Source organism: Fusarium solani (genome assembly GCF_023522795.1).
Source record: "Fusarium solani strain SB1 chromosome Unknown bctg00000000, whole genome shotgun sequence".
NCBI lineage: Eukaryota > Fungi > Ascomycota > Sordariomycetes > Hypocreales > Nectriaceae > Fusarium > Fusarium solani.
In genome coordinates, this window is record NW_027072157.1 from 3,696,371 (window position 1) to 3,716,077 (window position 19,707).

The 19,707-nt window shown below is 54.1% G+C and overlaps 5 protein-coding genes across 5 annotated transcripts; 1 reads left to right on the forward strand and 4 right to left on the reverse strand.

Annotated features, from left to right (window-relative positions):
• Positions 1–1,639: 1,639 nt before the first annotated feature.
• Positions 1,640–3,267, reverse strand: MRS44_001172 (uncharacterized protein; the record flags this gene model as incomplete). The annotated part of the gene is made up of 2 exons (XM_046270531.1): positions 1,640–2,120; positions 2,189–3,267. 2 exons carry the CDS (start codon positions 3,265–3,267, stop codon positions 1,640–1,642), a joined length of 1,560 nt encoding a protein of 519 aa, XP_046139080.1.
• Positions 3,268–3,492: 225 nt separating this feature from the next.
• MRS44_001173 (uncharacterized protein) lies at positions 3,493–9,201 on the reverse strand (the record flags this gene model as incomplete). Its single annotated transcript, XM_065623586.1, has 3 exons — positions 3,493–3,781; positions 4,092–4,358; positions 4,415–9,201. 3 exons carry the CDS (start codon positions 9,199–9,201, stop codon positions 3,493–3,495), a joined length of 5,343 nt encoding a protein of 1,780 aa, XP_065480026.1.
• Positions 9,202–9,284: 83 nt separating this feature from the next.
• Positions 9,285–10,613, reverse strand: MRS44_001174 (uncharacterized protein; the record flags this gene model as incomplete). The annotated part of the gene is made up of 1 exon (XM_065623587.1): positions 9,285–10,613. The coding sequence occupies one exon, from the start codon at positions 10,611–10,613 to the stop codon at positions 9,285–9,287; it is 1,329 nt and encodes a 442-aa protein (XP_065480027.1).
• An 880-nt stretch (positions 10,614–11,493) lies between these two features.
• Positions 11,494–16,207, reverse strand: MRS44_001175 (uncharacterized protein; the record flags this gene model as incomplete). Its single annotated transcript, XM_065623588.1, has 9 exons — positions 11,494–11,553; positions 11,612–11,660; positions 11,722–11,787; positions 11,942–12,046; positions 12,461–12,973; positions 13,028–13,416; positions 13,469–13,538; positions 13,593–15,491; positions 15,543–16,207. 9 exons carry the CDS (start codon positions 16,205–16,207, stop codon positions 11,494–11,496), a joined length of 3,816 nt encoding a protein of 1,271 aa, XP_065480028.1.
• A 1,421-nt stretch (positions 16,208–17,628) lies between these two features.
• On the forward strand, positions 17,629–19,012 carry MRS44_001176 (uncharacterized protein; the record flags this gene model as incomplete). Its single annotated transcript, XM_065623589.1, has 2 exons — positions 17,629–17,662; positions 18,069–19,012. 2 exons carry the CDS (start codon positions 17,629–17,631, stop codon positions 19,010–19,012), a joined length of 978 nt encoding a protein of 325 aa, XP_065480029.1.
• Positions 19,013–19,707: the final 695 nt, after the last annotated feature.

Genomic DNA, 19,707 nt, shown 5'->3' on the forward strand with positions numbered 1-19,707 from the left:
GCCGCGTGGGAGGAGTCGGCATCCCATCATGAAAGGCATTACGGACGACAAGCAAGCAGCAACGTCGTCCTCATCTTACTCATGACCCGTCACGGTCGGTTATGTAACCAAGGCAGCAGTCAGACTCGCAGTCACAATCACAGTCACGAGTGCTTGAGCTGACGTCTTGATGGCAATATCTCTGATACATGGCTCAAGCCAGACGCCCCCGGAAGAGTCAAGACTTACGGTTTACAGTACCGTACAGGCCAACTCGCGTCGTCATCTACGGTACAGTACAATATTCCTGACCATGTCGTCGTCGTCACCACCGCACGTTGATCCAGCAGCTTACAGCAGGCATCTGTACGAATACACGCACATGGGATATCATCCATTGCAAGGCGACGTCCGACCGGTCAAGTCAATGTGCCTCATGTAGTCGATGCCAACTAATCAGCACCTGCGTCACAAGCGTCCGCTGGACACGGCGATCGAGACCCTGGTTTCTGGTCGTCTGCCCTTTCTCTTTAACATTAGCTCCAACTCTCTCGGCTTGACCTCCAGTTTGGCTGGGGTCGCCACCTGCCAACACCCGTATTGGGGAATTGAACAATTTTTTTTTCTTTCTTCTGCGTGAAATACTTTGGACCATTATCTCGCCCTACTGCAACCATCTGTCCATCGGATCCGCGTGGGGTGGGAGGGAACAGGAAATGCCAGCCACACAGAATAAAGAGGGAAAAAGAGGACCAAGTCCAAGCGAAGCGGGGGCCACGGAGCAGAGCGAAGTGGTTGGCGACATGGACGATGAAATCCACCCCGAGACTAGAGAGGCAGGGCAGGATCGTACCTATCACGGGCCTCGGAATGGAAGAGACAGAAGAGCAGAGAACGAAGCTAATCATGACGGGGACCGAGAGGAGGGGGCGGAAAAAAAAAGCCTCTTTCCTCGCATCGCATCGCTTCCCATCTTGACGGTTGCTCTCGTGTGCCAAGGTCCGTAGCCCGTCGCAAAGAGGCCGAAGCCGGGGCTCGGAGCTACCGAACTGTCGAAGGCGCGTTACCGGCGGTTAGAGACTGTCGGCGCGAGTGCAACAGGTTAATGCAAGGCAACCTAGGCAAGCTGCATCTCCTTGCTCGCAAGCGACGAGTTGAGAAGACCCGACAGGACCGAGGTTTTTCTTGTTTTGATTCTCATCAGGGCACACACGCACGCACACATTGCTGTCCTCGACACCACATACCTATCGTCTAGACGAGAGGAGACCCATGTCCATAACAGAATCATCCGGAATTACAGCTTATGGTATTCCACTTCGTCTCCGGGAGAGACGTCCTCGCTAATGCTCGGTACACACAATCCCCAACAACGCGAGGCCGCACCAGAAATGTGCAGGTAGAAAAAAAGAAACACATCAATATCCATGACACCAAACGCCTGCTTTCCTTCTCCCAAGCCTGCCCGGCATGGCATGGCATATAATGGCATGGCACACTCAACTCCCCATCCATAACCACCAAAAAGCACACATCAATCGCCGACCGTGACACCAGGGAGCGGCCGTGAGAGCAATAAGGCCAGTGTACAGTTGCATAACAGACATAGATCCACCCGTCGTAAAGGGAGTCGAGTCCTCGCCCTCGCCCTGCGTTCCCATCAAGTCATGCTGTACGGCACAATGGCCTTGTCGATGACGGGCTGTCGGCGCGACATCTTTTCGCTTTCGGGCCCCCATTGTGACCGCCATGATGTCTCTTTGTCCACGGCGCTGTCAAAGGCCTTTCGGCACTCGGGAGGTAGGAGATCCTTGATCTCATCTGATACTGCGCTCAGTCCCTGGAACGAGGCGAGGAAGTCGGCCGATCCGGCCGTATCGTCCACTCCCGAGGCTGAGATGACACCCGCAGACGACGTCTCCAAGTAGGTGTCGGCGATGTAAAAGTTACGGGCCATCTTGCCGGGGAGAGGAGGGAATACGCTGCTGCCCCTGGTAGCTTGCTCGTCCTCTGGGGCGACCTGCTCGATGCGGGCGCGCGTCGGCTGCATCGTTGCTGGGTACTGCACCACGTTGGTGTGGATGTCGTACACGCCGGCATTGTTGAGCTTTCTTATGGCATTAATGCCGGCATTAAACGTACTAGGGTGTGACATATTAGTGATGAGTTCTTGACAGAGTGCTGCTATTCGCCAACTTGAGGAACGTACCTGGCCTCGCGGGCATGCTCTAGCATCCAGTTCATGTCATTGACGTTGACCTTGCGCTTCTTGGACTCGACCTTGCCATTGGGGATGGGCACCGAGGGAGCGTTGGTGTGGTAGACGGCGCTGGCTCCATGCCATGCGACGTATTGGTTCTTGTTGTACGGCTCCCCCTCGACAAAGTGATCATCAGGGTCTGCGAGCTGGCCCTCGACGACACCGTCGGCACGAGCCTGAGCAACGCTATAGTCGTCGATGATACGCTTGCCGCCGACAATGATGCGGGCGCCGAACTCACGGAACACGGAGCGTGCTGTTACGATTCCTATTGAGCGGCCCTTGTACGAGTGAGGGATGATATCTCGCTCAATCATATCCCGCTTCTCATCGTCGTCGACAATGATCTTGTAGAGCTTGCGATGCTTGGTGAAGAAGAGGTAACTGTCCCTGAAACCGACACATCGCGCCGGTTCTGTCGAGAGCATGTAGAGCCTCTCGCCCCGTCCCGTCACAGTGAATGTGCGACAGCGGTAGTCGCGACCGCCCTGGAGGTTGCCCAGCTTGTCGACCTTGGTCTCGCCTTCGGGGTCCTCGGGCAGCACGCACTCGTCGTTGGCGATCTCGGCGATAGTACCCTCAGCGTCGATGACCTGTTCAGCCTTGGGCGCTGCTGGACCACCTTTGCGACCGCCGCGCCCTCGCCATCCACCGCGGCCGCGGCGTCGCGGGGTGTTGGCCTCGTCGGCGGGCACGGTAATCATGTTGTCCCAGTCCGGGGGCCGGTTCTTGGGTGGGCGACCGAGCCTCTTTCTTCTAATGACTGGCACAGGTGGCGGGGTGGGCTCCTTGGCCGACTCGTCGTCCTTGTCGGCTGCATCATCGTCGTCGCCAGACTCCTCCTTGGGCTGGTGGTCCTCATCCTTTTCGTCGTCGGGGTCGGGAACCGCCTGAGGCTTCGTATCGTCAGCGGCCGAGTCGGCGTCGGGCATGGCCTCGTCCTCGATATCGGCAAACGTCTTTGGCGTGCTCTCTGCGGGTTGGGAACTGCGCGTCAGCTTGAGGCGGATCCTTGGACGGGGCGCCATGATGGAGGATGATGATGAATGCGACGGTTGCGTCCAAGATGCGCAAAAGGAGGTCGAGGTTTGCACTTGCAGAGGTTTCTTTGATTGATTGATTGATTGATTGATTGTTTGTTGGCGGATGGTGTTGGGATTGGAAGGCGAAATCGACGAAACACTTCAAGACTCACCTAGAGCAGCCGCAGCCCGCTTGGCGGCAGCGCGACCTGAACGTCTGCCTGCCATGATTCACTCACTCGCTGCAGTGACGATGCGGCATCCACCCGTCCGTCTATCGAGTGTCACAGGGGAGGAGCCTTTGTTTGTGTGTGCGTGCAAGGCGGGAAAGGGAAGTTGAGGGAGGGAGGGCCAGCCAAAATGAGGCTCAAAGGGGGTGGGATTGGAGGTTTGCGTGAGAGTGTCTGTGTTATTTTTGCGCTCCTGCCCTCGTTGGTTCTGCTTTGCGTCGTTCTTTCCAGCAAGAACAAGGCTTGAGCCACGGTCGAGACGCGCCGCGGCATTCGCTTGACATGATTGGCTGGAGGTAGTGACCCCACTTACTGTGTGTATTCAACCAAACACTGTATTAAATACACTGTTATAGCATCGCCATCAACCTCCAGACGATTTATACAAGTTGGTCTCAATCGTAGTAATCGCCATCACTGATAAACCTTGTAAATGCCTCGTCTCTATAGATACTTGAAAGTCCTCTCCATGCTAGGTAGCTAAGATTCGACAAACAAAAACGCAACCTTACACCTTGACCAGACAGTAATCGTAAACCCGTAAACCCCGTGTCGATGCAAGTTCATAAATGCTACCCTTAAGGTCTTTCCTCCACTCACTACAGAGTATCCCATCCACCATTGTTGATCTCCGCCTCCAACTTCCGGCTGATCAAGCTCGGTACCCCATGATTGAGCACCGTGTTGCGGATCATCGAGTCATATCGCTTCTGGTTGAGGAAGAGCTGTCGCCCATGACGCAGCTGCGGATCCGTCTCTCCATACTTGTCGATGTATGGCGCTGGTGTGAAGGACCCCGACAGACGGAAGAGGTACACTATCGAACACTTGCGCACGTTGAGGAAAACTCCAATGTTTCGTTGACACCTGGAATATCCAGTCAGCAATCTGCTCTGTAAATCATCAGATCAAGTGATACTCACCTGCGCATATGTTGCTGCGCGCCACCAATCTTGGTGTACTCTATACGGTCAGAAGAGGTGTCTGTCTTTTGGCAGCATGTGCCCTGGCTGCACGAGAGCTCGCCGCAGAAGAGACAGATGACAGGATCCGCGAGTTCCTTGCCTGTCGTCGGGCACTTCCGCCTCGTCGCCTCGTCGATGAGGGCGTCGTAGTTCTTGGGTAGGCCAATAAGCTCGAATATACCAGGATGGCTCATCATGGCTGACCGAGGCATGTCACTGCTGTCACCTGGCCACATGACCTGGTGCTTGACCCATCCCGACACAAGAGATGAGGTCGTCTGGGGCCAGCCGCAAGCAGCCGCGTTGTCTGTGACGGCGGCACACATCTCGTCAAAGCTGGGAACGCGGAGACTCTCGGTCAGGCGCTCTAGTTCATCCGCCTCCGGTGCTGGCGAGATGTGGCTGTTGAAGTCCACACCATACTTGACGTAGAGGAAGATGAGACTCTTCCTCAGGAACGTGAGAGCATACTTCTTTGCAAACGTGTACCAACTCTCCAGCGTATCCACGCCAGGCTGCTGGAACCCTCGGTTTTCGCCAAACTCGACGCCCTCCGGGAACTGTGCGGCGTGGAACTCGAGGCCACACTTAGTTACGGCAAGGGCAAAGTCAGCAAAGTTGTTGATAGCTGGGTCTTGAGTTTGTCTGTTGGTCAGATTGCCAACCCAGCTGGCAACGGGAATGTTTCGGCCCATATGATATACGAGCTTCACAAGCTCTGCCAGGTAGCACAGTCGGAGAACGTGCGAGATCTCAGCCTTCTGTGCCGGTACCAGCCCGTACGAGCACTCGACCAAGAACAAGAACGAATCCATGCTCAGCAGAGGCGGATATACATCCAATGGCCGCCGAGCATAAGGCGTGCCGGTTCCAAAGTATCGCGACATGAAGAGTTGGCAATGTTGTCTCTCGCTATCCTTCTTGAACTCGGCGTCAATCTTGCTCTCGGCTCCGCTATTCTGTGCCCCGACCGCAATGTACGACGAAACCGTCTCTGACAAGACTCGTAAGTGTGTGAGAATGTGCTCAGGAATCTTTTCCAAAAGGCTCATGCCCGGTTGAGCTTCCACTCCTCGCTGCTGGACTTCCACGGAAGAGATGGTGAAGCCCACGGCCTTGACTAGTGTATCACTGGCGCAGAGCTCGCCAGCGTTGTCGCCCTTGGAATCGATGATGTGACTGGTGCGGAGGCCGTTCATGCGAAGAGTGTTTCGCAGTCGACGATATGCTGCTAGCAGCTCTACCATCAACTGGTTGCCATCCGTAGCAGCTGGCTGAGCATGGCTCTGCTCAGGCGTATTCAGGTCAGAGAATGCGTAACTGACGGGTGTGCCCACGGCTGATGACTGCGCCTCGGCATCCTCCCTTCCCCATGAAGTCTCGGCCTGAGTCTGGGCTGGTAGTAGAGACTCGACAAGGCTTCCAGGAAGACTAGGAGTGTACATGTCGGGGAACGATGGCTCATCCTCGGGTGCTTTGCTTCCGCCGATCCAGTAAGCGGAGCCCATCTGCTTCTCCAGGAAGTCCTCAAAGGGGCCTTGAGACTGAAGGTAGCCTGGGTACGACTCGTCTATCCCCTTCCAGATGATGGGCACGAATGCGTTTCCAAGCGCCTTGCATAGAGGGCACACAAACTCATTCCGACGGGTGTCCTCAGGATGATGTCTGGCGATCTGATGCGCGTGACGCCTCACTGTTGCTTCATAGTAGACCTCGAAGCAGCGGTAGTGCATCATATGCCCACAACCACTTGCCACGGGGCCTGGAAGGCAGACGTTGGACGGGAATCCTTTACCAATGGTTTGTCGTTCCGCGAGGAAAGTTTCGCCCTGCACGTTGATCTTCTCCACCATTCTCCTGTTTTCATGGGCAATACCGAATGGTCTGACCTCCTCGGCGGATCGGTCAAGACTGCAAGGTGTTTGTGATGCTTCGCGGACAAAGTCAGGGTCCTGGAAGTCTGTCTGACGAAGGATCCGGCTCTCGTTGAAAAGGGCAAACGTTCCGTAGAGGTGTCGGTCGTCTGGCTCTTCCTGGCACAATATGCAAGTTCCAACAGGGTATTTCCAGTTGTGTTTCCGGTCTTCTGTCTGCTCCTCTTCCTCTTCGTCTTCATCCAGGTCCGAACCCCAGTCGAACGCTGCCTGGTTCTCCATGAAGCTCTTCTGTTGCTGCTGGAACTGCGCCATGACCTTGGCCTGGCGACTTAGCGCCGCCTTCTTTCTCCTTTCCCGCTCCTCCTCAGCAGAAGTGTTTGCTGGTGAGGCCGTGTTGATGCGATCAACCGAGACCCCGAGGTTTACGTACGCTGTCTCGAAGGTACGGGGGCGCTTCTGTCGCAATCGTTTGAGAACGAGCGCAATCTTGGGATGAACTGCCTTGAACTCGTCCTTGGTAGACATCATATTCAAGAGGGACACGATAGTTCTGGAACTTTGTGCCTCGGGCATAAAGTTGCTGCGACCAAACTTGGTAAGAGCAATGTAGACAAACGACTTTGTCGACTCCTCGCTCATGTCATCGTCACTCGTCTTGTCCTCTAAAATGGCGATCAGGATGAGATGCAGAACCACCTGTAGGAAAGTCTCTAGCCGGGTGAATGGGACCGAAGGGGTAAACTTGTTGGCCACTAGGGGGTAGAGGAGCGAGTAGTAGATGACCTGGGCAAACATGCCTGTGCTGGTGAAGGCGCCCAGGTTCTCGAACAAGCCCGATGGGACTGTTCGAGCCTTGGGCTCATACACAACCTCCTCGGCTGTCTTTCCTGTTCTCTTGGCCATCTTCTTTCGATACGCCATTTCGGATTCCTCTCGCTGGTTCTTGTTGTAGTGCGCGATGTAAGGATCGATCTCCTCAATGAACTCGGGACGCAACTCAAATGTGCCAACATCAGAAACACCCTCGGGCGGCTTGAAGGTAGCCATTTCGTCCAAGACTCGGTGGAAATCTTCCTGCTCCTGATACTTCTCGGGGAGCTTGTTGCAGATCTCATTGAACGACAGGGGCTTAAAGCACAGGACGTGAGTGATGTCCCGGCGCATTGCTAGAAGCCTGGACTTGGTCTCGTCCTCAGACGATATTAACGAGGTACGATCACTGAGAAGGACAATCAGGAGGTGGATCATGTCTTCCACCACGTCCAGGTGCTGGGCGTCATCCTGAGCCTCCGACTTGAGCTCAAACAAGCCCTTGACCCAACTCTCCATTCCGAAGCGGTCGATAATCGACGCGAGAACGCGGCTGGGGTTACAGACCACCAAGGCAGTCTGCAGAAGGAATATGTCTCGGTGGTGCGAAACATCTCGTTGGCCAACGCCGCGGTATGTGCTTGCTTGGTGCCGCAGGCTGATTCCGTTTCTAACCCACATATTGGCCTTGATCTGGGCAAGCCAGGCACATACACGGAGAGGGAAATCGAATGCTGCGATAAGATAGTCCTCAGATGTGAAGTTTTTTCTTGGCACCTGAGGCCTGCCCATCAACTTGGGTTTGGACTTGAGCTCCTGCTGCGTGAAGCTCATCAGAGTTCTCATGGTAGATGCAGGAAGCGATCGTCCGCACTCAATGAGCCAGGATAGGGTATAGTGAAGGGCGTGATGGAAGCTGATGGCATCCTTCTCGACGACAAACTTGACCACGTCATAAGAAGTAGCCTCGGTATCGAACTCAAAGTCGCTGAGATTCTTGAACTGAACCTCATCCTTGATTTCACCCTGCTTGAATCGGTGGCGTTCTGCACCGATCGAGTTGAGGATCACCGTCTTTGCTGTGAAGCGGATGGCTCGTTGGAGGTAATGAATCTCGTCAGATGGGCAGTTGCGGAATGCCTCGGCGAGGTTTCGAGCCTGCAGATTGATCTGTCTTGTCACAAGCGAGGCAGTGATCCATGAGTCGGCCTCGTATTCCACATGCTCGACCACTGCTCGAACATTGGGGCCAATGCACTGGTGAAGCTTGACAAGATCAAGGAACTGCATGAGGTACCGGGGCTCGCATCGCACGCGCTCTTGGACATGAGGCGCACCAAACAAGTACTTCAAGTCCTGGTAGAAATGATACATTCGCCTGTTGGTTACAGAGCCACTCTCGAAGGCGAGGACGGCATCAGGAGAGACATCCCAGGGGTGTCCGACTTGACGCGTTGTTAGGAAGGTGTAGAGAATCGCCAGCAAGCTGGTCATGAAGTTTCCACGTTCAACAACCTCGGCGGTGATTGAGGGAGTCGTCAGCATCTGAAGAGAGAGGTTGATGATGGAGTGGTCCGGTTCTCGGTCTCCAACCAGGTAGAGCTGAGCTAGAATCGTGTACAAGCTCGCGAATCTGAGAGCCAACACTCGCTTGAACTCGGGGATCTGGACAACAGTGGATATGTATAGGGCCCGAAGATCATTCCTAACTTTCTTCCACATGCGCAGATCGAAAACTAGAAGCCAGTCGAGACGGACACGTCGAAAGACATCCTCGGCCGGGGGCACATTCTCACGCTGTGTGTAGATTGTAGGTGTCTCGATCCAGTAGCGGCCAGGTCGAGCTGTCAGTTTCTCGGTTTTGCCAGGCGTCTTTGGGATTTCAGCATTTGCTTTGGCGTAGATCGAAGGTGCAACGAGGGGCTCGGCCGTATCAGAGTCGGAGGGTGTCGCTTCTCTATCTCGCGTTGTAGTACGAGTCTGAGCCTGCTCCTGAGTCTGCCCCTGGGCCTGGGCCTGAGCAGGGGGAGGCGGAGGAGGGGGAGGATATCCAGCCATGGTGGCCTCGTCCTCTTCCAGAGCTTGGTCATTGTCTCTCCAGTTGACTCCAAGATCTCCAACTTCTCCTCGATCTACCATCATCACGTCGTCATCTTCATCTTCGTCACCCCCAGCCACGGAACTGGACGGGAATGATGGCCTTGGTCGTCCATGTCGGCGTCGAGATCGTCGTCTTCGTCATCATCGTCGTCGTCGTCGTCGTCGTCAATTTCTATTTGAAGACCGTTGCCTCCAGCAGCAGCTTGCAAGGCCAAGATGAAACGCGCATTCATACCATCGAACCGGCGTCGATTCGCAACTGCCTGGTCATCCTCCTCCTCATCGTCGATAAGGCCCAGCGTATGAGTTGCCGCGCTACCCTGACGCCATGGCTTCATGACTTCCTCGCAGACAGTGCGACGAAGAATGTGAGTATCATGGCCGACGGTGCAGCCGGAGATGTCGCTCAGCCATTCCACAAGGGTTCCACACATCTGCTCTCGAAAGGTATCTCTTGCAGATCGAATCGTGACCGTTACTCTTATCGCCTCCATTATAGTCGCCATATGTAGGAGTCGGTCAATCTCGGATGAATATGTCAAGATGCTCCGTCCTATGGCATCTGTCTCCCAAGCATTCTCGGCTGCAGCCCTCCGACTCTTGCGGCAGGCTCTTGCGACCTGGTCCTGCACCTCCTGAACGGTGTGCTTCTCGTCATTCCACAGGATAAGCGCAAACTCGTTGCACGGCTCGGCGTCTGGGCCATAGTAGTGTGAGGACAGGCGTGAAGACTGTTCATCCTCGAGTATCGACTCCTCAGTCTTGGCTTGGCGTAGCTGCTCCGGTGAGCAAGAGATGACGTCGCAGATGTAGTCAAAGACCCGGCCGATGGTCATATGTAGGTTCGCCACGAGATCCTCGGGCAGGCCAGCTGCCTCCTTTCCCTTCCCTTTATCGGCGCCCGCCTGCAAGTCGGAGTGGATGGTGCAGAACATGGGATTCCGCCAGGCCTCGTCGTCTCCGCAATCGCAGCAGCCGCTGTTTCCCACAGAAATCTGTATCCGAACCATGTGCCCGGTGTGATCGGTCGAGTCGAAGCAGCGTGCACACAGGCAGCAGGTCTCGTCGGTGCCGCAGGTCCGGCATGTGTAGTTCGCCTCACCAGGCTTGAAGATGTGCCCGCATCGTTTCCCCCGCGCAGCCTCGGTGTATTCGGCACCCTCAACAGCACCCTGGGCGTCACTCAGTTTGAGGGTATCCCCAGGCCTGCCCTCGGGGAAGAGCAGACGCATGTATTCGCTGCTGCCGCCCGCCAGAGACCAGAACAAGCTCCGCAGCAGCTCCCGCGAAGCCTCCTCGGTGTATCGATAGTTGAAGTGGGCGGGCAGCCCCGCCAAGAACTGGCAGAGCTGCTGCTCCTGCGTCGACATGTTGTGATCCATGGTCAGACCAGCTTCATGGTAGGCTTGTTCGGGTTGGGTTGGGTGAAATGGGGAAGCAAGAAGAGAGACGGTTGCGGTGTCGGCGATGTCGTCAGGCAGGCAGATAGATAGTAATAGCAATGGAAGTGGGGGATCCGCAAATATTGGAGAAAGGTCGGTGGAACAGCTGAAAGCTGCCGCAAGCGATAACTAACGGTCGAGTCAGCGCTCAAAATCCTGTGCAGATGCAAAAGACAGCTGTACTGTTCTCAAGGTGTGTGTCAAGAGGCGAATGAATCAAATCAATGGATTAAAAATCCGGGTTGATGTTGGAGTGTGCTCGAGACGGGCGGGATGGGCTTATTCAGCTTGGATAGATGGAGGTTAAAGCCCACATTCACAGGCTTGTATCCTGAGGCTCGAGGTGTGATGGAACGGTTGCTTGCCTGCGTGTTTGGCGTGGCAGGTCTTGCCCCTCAGGTGCCGGTTCCAGGTTGCAGGGCTGCCGACGTCAGTTGCGACCTTCAATGCCTCAGAGACTTGCGTGGCCCTCTTTTTCCTGCAACATGGACATGGACGGCAGATGAAAGGCGAAAGCAATGATTGCCACAGACGGCATTGATGAGTGAGACAAAACGAGTTTCATTCAATGGATGGGATGCATGTTTTGACACGGGCGGGAGGCGACATTGGAGACGCCGCCCATAACAGTGGCCTGGCCAATCTCTCACGGCCTCCAGGGAAGCGGGAATGCCATCCAGGACATAGGGAAACGTTGATGTGTGAAATCCTGCCTCTAATTCTCCTCTAATTTGTACACGGCTACTGGCACAGAATCAATCCCTCGCCCGTTGCTCGATGGATAATCACGTCGTCGGTCGGCCTCTCTTTATTCCTCATCCTCGTCGCCGCCCTCGATGAACTTGTGTCGGATGTCCTTCCATTGTCGCTGCAGCCACTGTTAGCAACCCAAATCTCTCTCATATTTGCCGTGATACAAGACGTACGCCTCGGTTGTGGTTGTCCCAAACCTTGTCCATGACGTTGTTGAAGCCCCTGTATCGCAATCAGCATCTCGTTCCCGCTGGCCCGGCGGCGGGCGGAGAGCAGTCCTTACACCTCCCAGGCGAAGCCGGCAGTGAAGACGGTCGCGAGCATAAGGTAGTTGGTGGAGAACAGGCTCCTGTAAAGCAATTCGTATTAGCATCGGGCGTTGTCGGTCTCGTCGTCTCGTCGTCGGTGGACTTGCCTGTAAAGGGTGCTGGTGATGGCCTGTGAGGGTGCGCGATTAGCCGGTACGTTCGGCGGAGGGGGCTTAAAGGGTGCGAGGCACTTACCATCTTGGATATCGAGCGCAATTGAGCGTCTGGGACACGACTTCAAGTGGGTGATGGACGTCTGCGACCGGCAATTTGAGGCTTCGGTTGAAGGTTGGAGAGGGTCTAGAGATTGTCAGGCCAGGAAATTCGCGAAGTTCCGGGGACAGCTTTAGGTCGCTCCTGATTGGCTGCCTTCGCCAGCGATTCCGAGCCCCACTTTTCTCTCGGCTCTTCAGCATTCAACCTCAATTCGAAGCTATCGCCATCAACATTAGCTTACATCTAATTCTTCATCTTTGATGAGAATCACAAAACCAATTGACTTAAAACGAAAACGACTATGTAAACAGAAATCTTTCTGCCTACGTGGCTTTGCTCGAAACTGCTACTTGAAGCCAAGAGTTACACATCACCTCGAGGTGTCACGCTCACTTCAGAATCGAAAAAAGATCTCCATGGGAAGATGAAACTGATTAATAGTTCCCTTGCGAGAGAAGCTAGTCTAATTAGGTTTCCAAGGCCCTTGCCTTGCTCTACTTCTCAGCAACTTCAGACTCAGCTCCTTTCGCCTTGTCCTTGGCCTCCTTCGCCTTTTCTTTTGTCTCCTGCGCCTTCTCCTGGGTCTTCTCCTTGTATCTACGCATTCTCTCTCGGAAACCAATGTGTTGCTGTACGCGAGGTCCACGGATGGAGCTCATGACACGCAGCGGCGGTCGTGCAAAGTCATCATCGTCGGAATCGAGGGACTTTTCAGATGCCAGCTCTTCAGCAGGAGGGGCCAGCCACCTCCTGTGGATGAAGCCAGGGAGACAAGCGGCAACCCACTCGTCAGGACAAATTCTAATGAGTGCGCCCCAAGGCAGAGAGATGGCTCCAAGTCCGATCGAAAGACCCCATTCCCTGCCGTTCAGGCGCACAATCTCGAAGGCCTGATCACCGACAAAGATGATAAGGACCTGGCCTCCAACCATGATGATGTTGATAACGATAAAGAAGATGTTGCGGTGAAGACCTTCAAAGATGTTCAACTTGTTGTCCAGTCGACGGTTGCTATAGGCTTCAGTCAGCGAGTGTAAAACCTCATCCAGGTGTTGGACAACTTACTTGATTTCGTTGAAAATTTGCAGCCAAACAAAGGTATTGAAGACGAGGGTCTTCAGAGCCTTGGCATCGTGCTCGGAGTCATCGTACCAGCCAAGAAGTTTCTTACCACCAAAGTTCAGAACAAAGGTGATGGCAAGCTGGCAAATGGCCTGGCCGATGATCATCTTGGACATTCTCAAGGTGATGAGTGGGGCGGACTTTCGATCAGGCTTCCTGTCAAGAACACTACGAGTGGGAGGATCCGTTGCCAGAGCAAGTGCTGCAAAGGTGTCCATGATGAGATTGACCCAGAGCAGTTGAACAGCATTCAGGACAGACTCTTGCTTGCTGCTTGCCACTGCCGAGACGAAAGTCAAGACCACAGCTGTGACGTTGACGGTTAATTGGAACTAGACGTCACCAGGTTAGACAAGTGAAAGCTTCTTGGGACATCAAGCCTACCTGGAGGAACTTCTTGACTGAATCGTTGACAGCACGACCCCACATGAGACCCTTGACGATGGATGCAAAACTAAATATTGTCAGTATTCAAGTCATTGCAAATCTCCAGAGAGCGTCAACTCACTTATCATCGAGCAGGATGATAGAGGATGCCTCCTTGGCAACCTCAGTGCCAGCAATACCCATGGAGAAACCAATATCTGCCATCTTCAGTGCGGGAGCGTCGTTGGTTCCATCACCAGTAACAGCGACAGTCTCTCCAAGTTCCTTGAGAGTACGGACCAGAATCCTCTTATCCTCAGGACTTGAGCGAGCGAGGACCTGAAGATGCCTGACCTTCTGTTTGAGCTCCTCGGGCGGAAGTCTGCGAAAGTCTGGACCCTCCATTGCAATACCTCCCTCGTCGGGGCGGAAGATGCCACATTCAGAAGCGATAGCAGAGGCCGTCTGGATGTTGTCGCCAGTGACCATTCTCACAAACACGCCGGCACGGCGGCAATCCTTGAGGGCGTCGATCACGGTTGGTCGTAGGGGGTCTTTGATACCATATATGCCAATTAGGGTCATATCCTTGTGAACAGCGTTGAAGTCAGCCTGGCTGGGGTTTTCCTTGGATACTGCTCCCTCGGGTGGCCAGGACTCAAAGTCTCGGTATGAAGATCCGATAGTTCGGAGCGTCTGCCCAGCGTAGGAGCTGATGATCAGGTTGAACATGTTTCGATCTGCATCTGTCAGGGAGGCTGTGGTCGGCTCGCCTTGAGACACGTTTTCTAGGGTCTTGGTACACTTCTCGAGAAGAATCTCAGAGGCACCCTTGGCGTACACTCTGTACTTGCCATTGGCCAGCTTGACAACGACGGCACTGTACTTATACTTGCTGTCGAAGGGGATCGTCTGAACCACCTGGGCAGAGGTCCTAATCTCTTGAACAGGGCCTGCTCCAAGGTGGTCTCGACAAAAGGTCAGAAGAGCTACCTCTGTCTTTGATCCGATAAAGGTCTTGATACCGTCCTGCTCGCCTTCGAAGGCGGTCGAATTGAGCACGTTGGACTGTGTGAGAATTTCTTTGACTTGCTGGCTGAGCCCATTGGCAAACTCGGATTCCGAAACGTTGGGGATAGTAATAGCGTCCTGGTCGATCTTCAACGACTTGTCCATGGGGGCATTAGTACCACCGAAGCTGGTGCTCTTGCCGAGAGTAGTGGCGACAACCGTCATCTTGTTCTGGGTGAGAGTTCCGGTCTTGTCAGAGCAGACGGTCGTGGCATTTCCCATGGTCTCGCAGGCCTTGAGGACACGGACAAGATTGTTATCACGAAGCATCTTGACGGTAGCAAAGCTGAGCGCCAGTGTGACAGCCAAGGGGAGACCTTCGGGGACAGCTACGACGACGACAGTGACAGAAACGATAAAGATCTTCATGAACTCTCGACCCTTCTCGGAGGGAGTGCCGTGATTGTTGGGGAGATGGGCGCAGAACTTGATGAAGAGGGCGATGAAGAGCAACAAGGCAGCGCCAGCACCGAACTTGGCGATCCAGTCCGCGAGGATGTTGAGCTTCTTCTGGAGCGGCGTGTCCTCCTGCTCAGTACGCAACGCCATTGAGATGCGACCATAGCTGGAGTTGACACCAACTGCGGTAACCAGGAATGTTCCGTTGCCCTCGTTGACCTTGCTTCCCGAGATGATGAAGGGATCAAGCTTCTCAGCCTCTTTGGCGTCAAGCTTCTGGATGGCGTGGAATACATCGGCCGCCGGCGACTTCTTGAGCAGATCAGACTCTCCCGTGGCCGAGGACTCGTCACACTTGACGGCGCTGCCTTGGATGAAGATGCCATCAACCGGGACAATGTCTCCGGTAGCGAGATGCATCACATCTCCCACCATGACATCCGAGATGGATATCTCTTGGGATTTTCCGGAGCGAATAACATTTACCATGCGATCATTTGTCTTCTTGGTGAGTCGTGTGAATTGTCGCTGCATATGCCAATCATTGATGGTACCGACAAGCACGACAATACTGTTCACCATTAGTTAACGCATCCCAGTTCTTGGCGGTGGCCTGGCTTACACAATAGCAACTATGATAGCCACACCCTCAACCCATTCAACCTTGGGCTCGCCTTCTTTATGATCACCACCAAAAGTCTGGTACAGGCCCAGAGCTAAGGAGATGACGGCAGCGATAGTGAGGAGAATAAGAACCTTGTCGTTGTATGTTGTCCAGGCGATTTCAAGCAAGGACTTTGTCTTTTTCTCGGGGAGACGATTATCACGAAACACCTTCTTACGGTCGCAAAAGATGCCTGTAGGATGGGGATCCTCTGGGGGAGGAATATGGACCGCAGCCTCTGTGGTGGCCTCTGGGACAGCATCTCCAGCTGTGCCATGTCTTGGGGTCCCCTCAGGCGCAACATCGTGAAAGGCGACCTCGCCATCGAGTGTCGACTCTTCAACACTGAGACCGGCATTTCGATCTGTCCTCAGGCCCTTCTCGAGGCCATCGATACCGCCAAGGGCGTAAAAGGCGTTGAGGCTCTTTGGATTGAGCAGCTTGGATAATTGGCCCGGACTGAAGGCGAATTTGTTGTGTTCAACCTTGAACATGTCCTCGGTGCCTGGATCCGGGGTCAGGGCATCCGAGGTATCCACCAGAGTGGTCTTGGTATTGGTATTGGGGGCCGCATGCCCGTGACCGGCCGTCTTGGCTTTTTGCGATGTATCGGGAGCCGTCATTCTTGGCAGCGATGACGGTGGAGGTATAGAATAGATGGTCGACGATCTCGGGGTGGGAGCTGTGTAACCAACACCGGCTTATAAGCCCATCGGTGCTTTTCGTAAAATAGATTCGTAGCCGAATAACGTGGTCATAAAAGGCACTGCCTTTGAATGAAGAGGCCTCCCCGTGTAGCTTGGGGGAGTCGGGAGAAATAGAAACAGAGTTGGGAAACGGGCGGTGGGATTCCTGCATCACACAAGGCAGATCCAACGGGGCAGGGTAGGTACTTGTTATGTACCGGCTGTTTTCAAAGCAGGGACGCTTTTGGGCATCTCTTGATATTACCCTTTAAACACTGCACCACCTGCAAGACAGGCATCAGGCGCACGTTGGCGCACGACGGGGCGTAGGGGCAGCTAGGCCTTAATCTAGGCCGGGCTAACAAAAGACAGAGATTAAGCTTAATGAGTGTCATCAAGGGGCACGGGAGGGTTGATTGGCTTTTGATTAACTGGGGACAACGCCAGCGGAAGGGCATCTCGTGAGGCGGCAGCGGTTGGTTGCCAGCAGAGACGGACAATCATGGGAGGACATGATGTCACACTATGATTCATTGCCTTGTTTTTACTCTCGTCGTTTGGTATTTACAGCAAACACGGAGACATGACCCCGTGCCAGAAGAGGGTGTTGATCACTACGTGTGAGGGAGAGTGGCCTCGGCCAAAACTTGAAACTATCCAAGGGAGTGAGAGTAAGTGGGTGGCTTGAGTAAACTTGATGGAATGCCTTGCCTAGTGAATGGACAGTAGCGTACCAGACCAAGGCTCCATGTCACCGGCTCTAGGGAAGCATTGATCCGCAGTGTTCCGCCCTGGATCCATCATCACCATAACCGAGCCCTTCTTCTCTCAAGGCTTGATTCAGGCACATTTTGCGTGGACTGTCGGCCTGCCACGTTCATCAACGCATGAGATGGTGACGGACCATCTCATTCTAATTGGACGATGTGACGTGTGAGTCTCCTCCAAAGTCCAAAGCATTGGTCAGTGCTGACGATTTCGGGTAGGGGCTGCTCATCAAACACGGCAAGCCATCATCCCACTATGTTGCAGGGATTCAGCCAGCCATGTATCAGCGAGAGTACGGGTACGGAATACCGCGTAGGGAGGAGAAGAAGGAGTGTGCCGTAATACTGGGTATGTAAGTATTACACCGCTTCGTGGGACCCATTGTCATGAATTTTGCTTGCTTGTTTGGTCGGCCTGTCATATGCCTGACATCCACGCACCTGGAGGCCTTCGGGCTGACCAGAGATATGGATGACACTGTTCCTATGCGTTGGCCTGGGTGACTCAACTCAAGAACAACCCAAGCCGGTCTGTCAGTCTCGGTCGCAGAATAACCCCAGAATCAATGCAGTGACACTCCAAATAACACAATGGACGTCCTGCGTAACGTGGACGACGTTTTACGTGAGACGGGGACTTATAAACGGGGCGCCCCAAAGCAAGGAGGATCCAGGAAGCTACAGGGAGTAATCATCCAATAAGAAGCTCGGTAGTTTTTACACTTTTGGTCAAACGACCTCATCTCAGCTCCCTCGCGTCGAGCCAAAGTCCAATAAGCTCATTTTGAGATCCATCGCCAGGGGTGGCATGTATTTCCGGCAGATGAGAACAAATGTTTCGAGAATAATAAAGGGCAAGCACTTTGTGCAAGGCCTGTCACATGAAATGTGTAAACTTTTGTGTCATTCCCGTTGAATGTGTAACAGTTTATTCTCATTTCCATGGAATGCGGTCATCTTTGCGAGGTGCTCGTTTCTGTGCATCAAACAACAAGTACAATGTCAAATAAGCACACATAAAATCACCCCAGAATCACAATCAATGAGAAAGGTCATGTTCTTTTACGTAGATCTGACAAGTACACTTCTGACCTTGGTACAAAACCATGCCTTACCACCCGCTTACGAGAAGTCAGCCTCAGCTGGGAAGCAATTGTTCACCAGCCACGGTCAACCTGTGGCTCAGTCGAGCTTCAGTCTCAGCCACCATCGACCCCTCCAACCCCTCCAAAACTCCAGGCTTCGAGCGCAAGTTTGCTCTGCTTTAGCTTGCCTCGGCACCTGCCGAACAAACCCCCCCAGGCCCAACGACGATAATCACGTCCGAGTTTCCATCCTCCCGACAGACTCGCGCTTCCCTATCAGAAAAGAAAGAATGCCGTCGCAACCCACAAACTCGGGCATCGTCACCGACGAAGCCAGCGGCGAGCGCGAAATCCCCCAGTCCGTCCGCGCCGATGGCAGCACCCGCAAGGCAATCAAGATCCGACCCGGCTACCGCCCCGCGGAAGATGTCGAGGTGTACAAGAACCGCACCGCCGAGGCCTTCCGCGAGCGCGGCAAGAGGATCGGCATCCCCGGCGCCGCGGGGCTGAAGGACGAGAAGACTGAGCAGTCGTCGGCCGCCAGCAACAAGAACGCAAAGAGGCGCGAGGCCCGGAAGAAGGCCAAGGCTGCTACGGAAGGCGACGATGCAGCAGCTGCGGCGCAAGAGTCCAAGCCCGAGGAAGTCGACCCCGAAGTTGAGCGCGAGAAGAAGGCACGCAATCTTAAGAAGAAGCTGAAGCAGGCCAAGGAGCTCAAGAACAAGAAGGAGGGCGGCGAGGCCTTGTTACCCGAGCAAATCGCCAAGGTCATCAAGATTAACGAGTTGATCCGAGAGTTGGATGCCCTCGGTTTCGATGCCGAGGGAGAGCCAAAGGCAGCCTCAGATGCCGCGGCTCCTGCTGAGGGTGAGGACGGCGACAAGGAGTGATGGAGCCTGTCGTCTATTTCGCTGTTAGACGAAGAACCTTGGACAAATACTCGACCCTGTTGGGCGCAACCCCCGCCTCAGAGACAACTTCATGGAGAACTTCCTCGGTGCGGTTCAATGCACCCACGACAGCTCACATCCGTCTCGAGCCGCCAACTCAGATGAGCTTGGAAACAAACCTGCGGCCTAGATCACGCCACCGTCCACCATAATCCCAGACTGCAAAGTCTAATGACGCTCGGACTTTTCGTCGAGGCCACTATTGATTATTCTCCGTCATGGAGTTGGGCCCTCGAGGCACGATCGTCTTAGACTGTTTATCGGGCCAGTATGACGAGCTGCCGCCCTGGAGACGTCACGCTCTATGGTGGTAAAGGGAGGAGCGTTTTGAATTGGGGATCTTGTATAGCATGTATAGTGGTTTCGTAGTATTTAGTATGGTCCTCTGCCATATACTCCGAACAAGATTGCATAGATGTTCAATCAAACATGTGCCTCCTAAATGTGTCCCAGATTCTCATATTCCCACACCCTCTTTCTCAGTGCCAAGAACAAAAACCTGGCAATCTGGAATAAGCCATCACTTCAGCCTGTGTCCTCAACGATAAGAATAGGTGGCCATTCTTTGGACGCCTTCGAATGCGATGATCGTCATACAGGGTAGGCAACTTCACGATTAGATCTGCCCAAAAGCA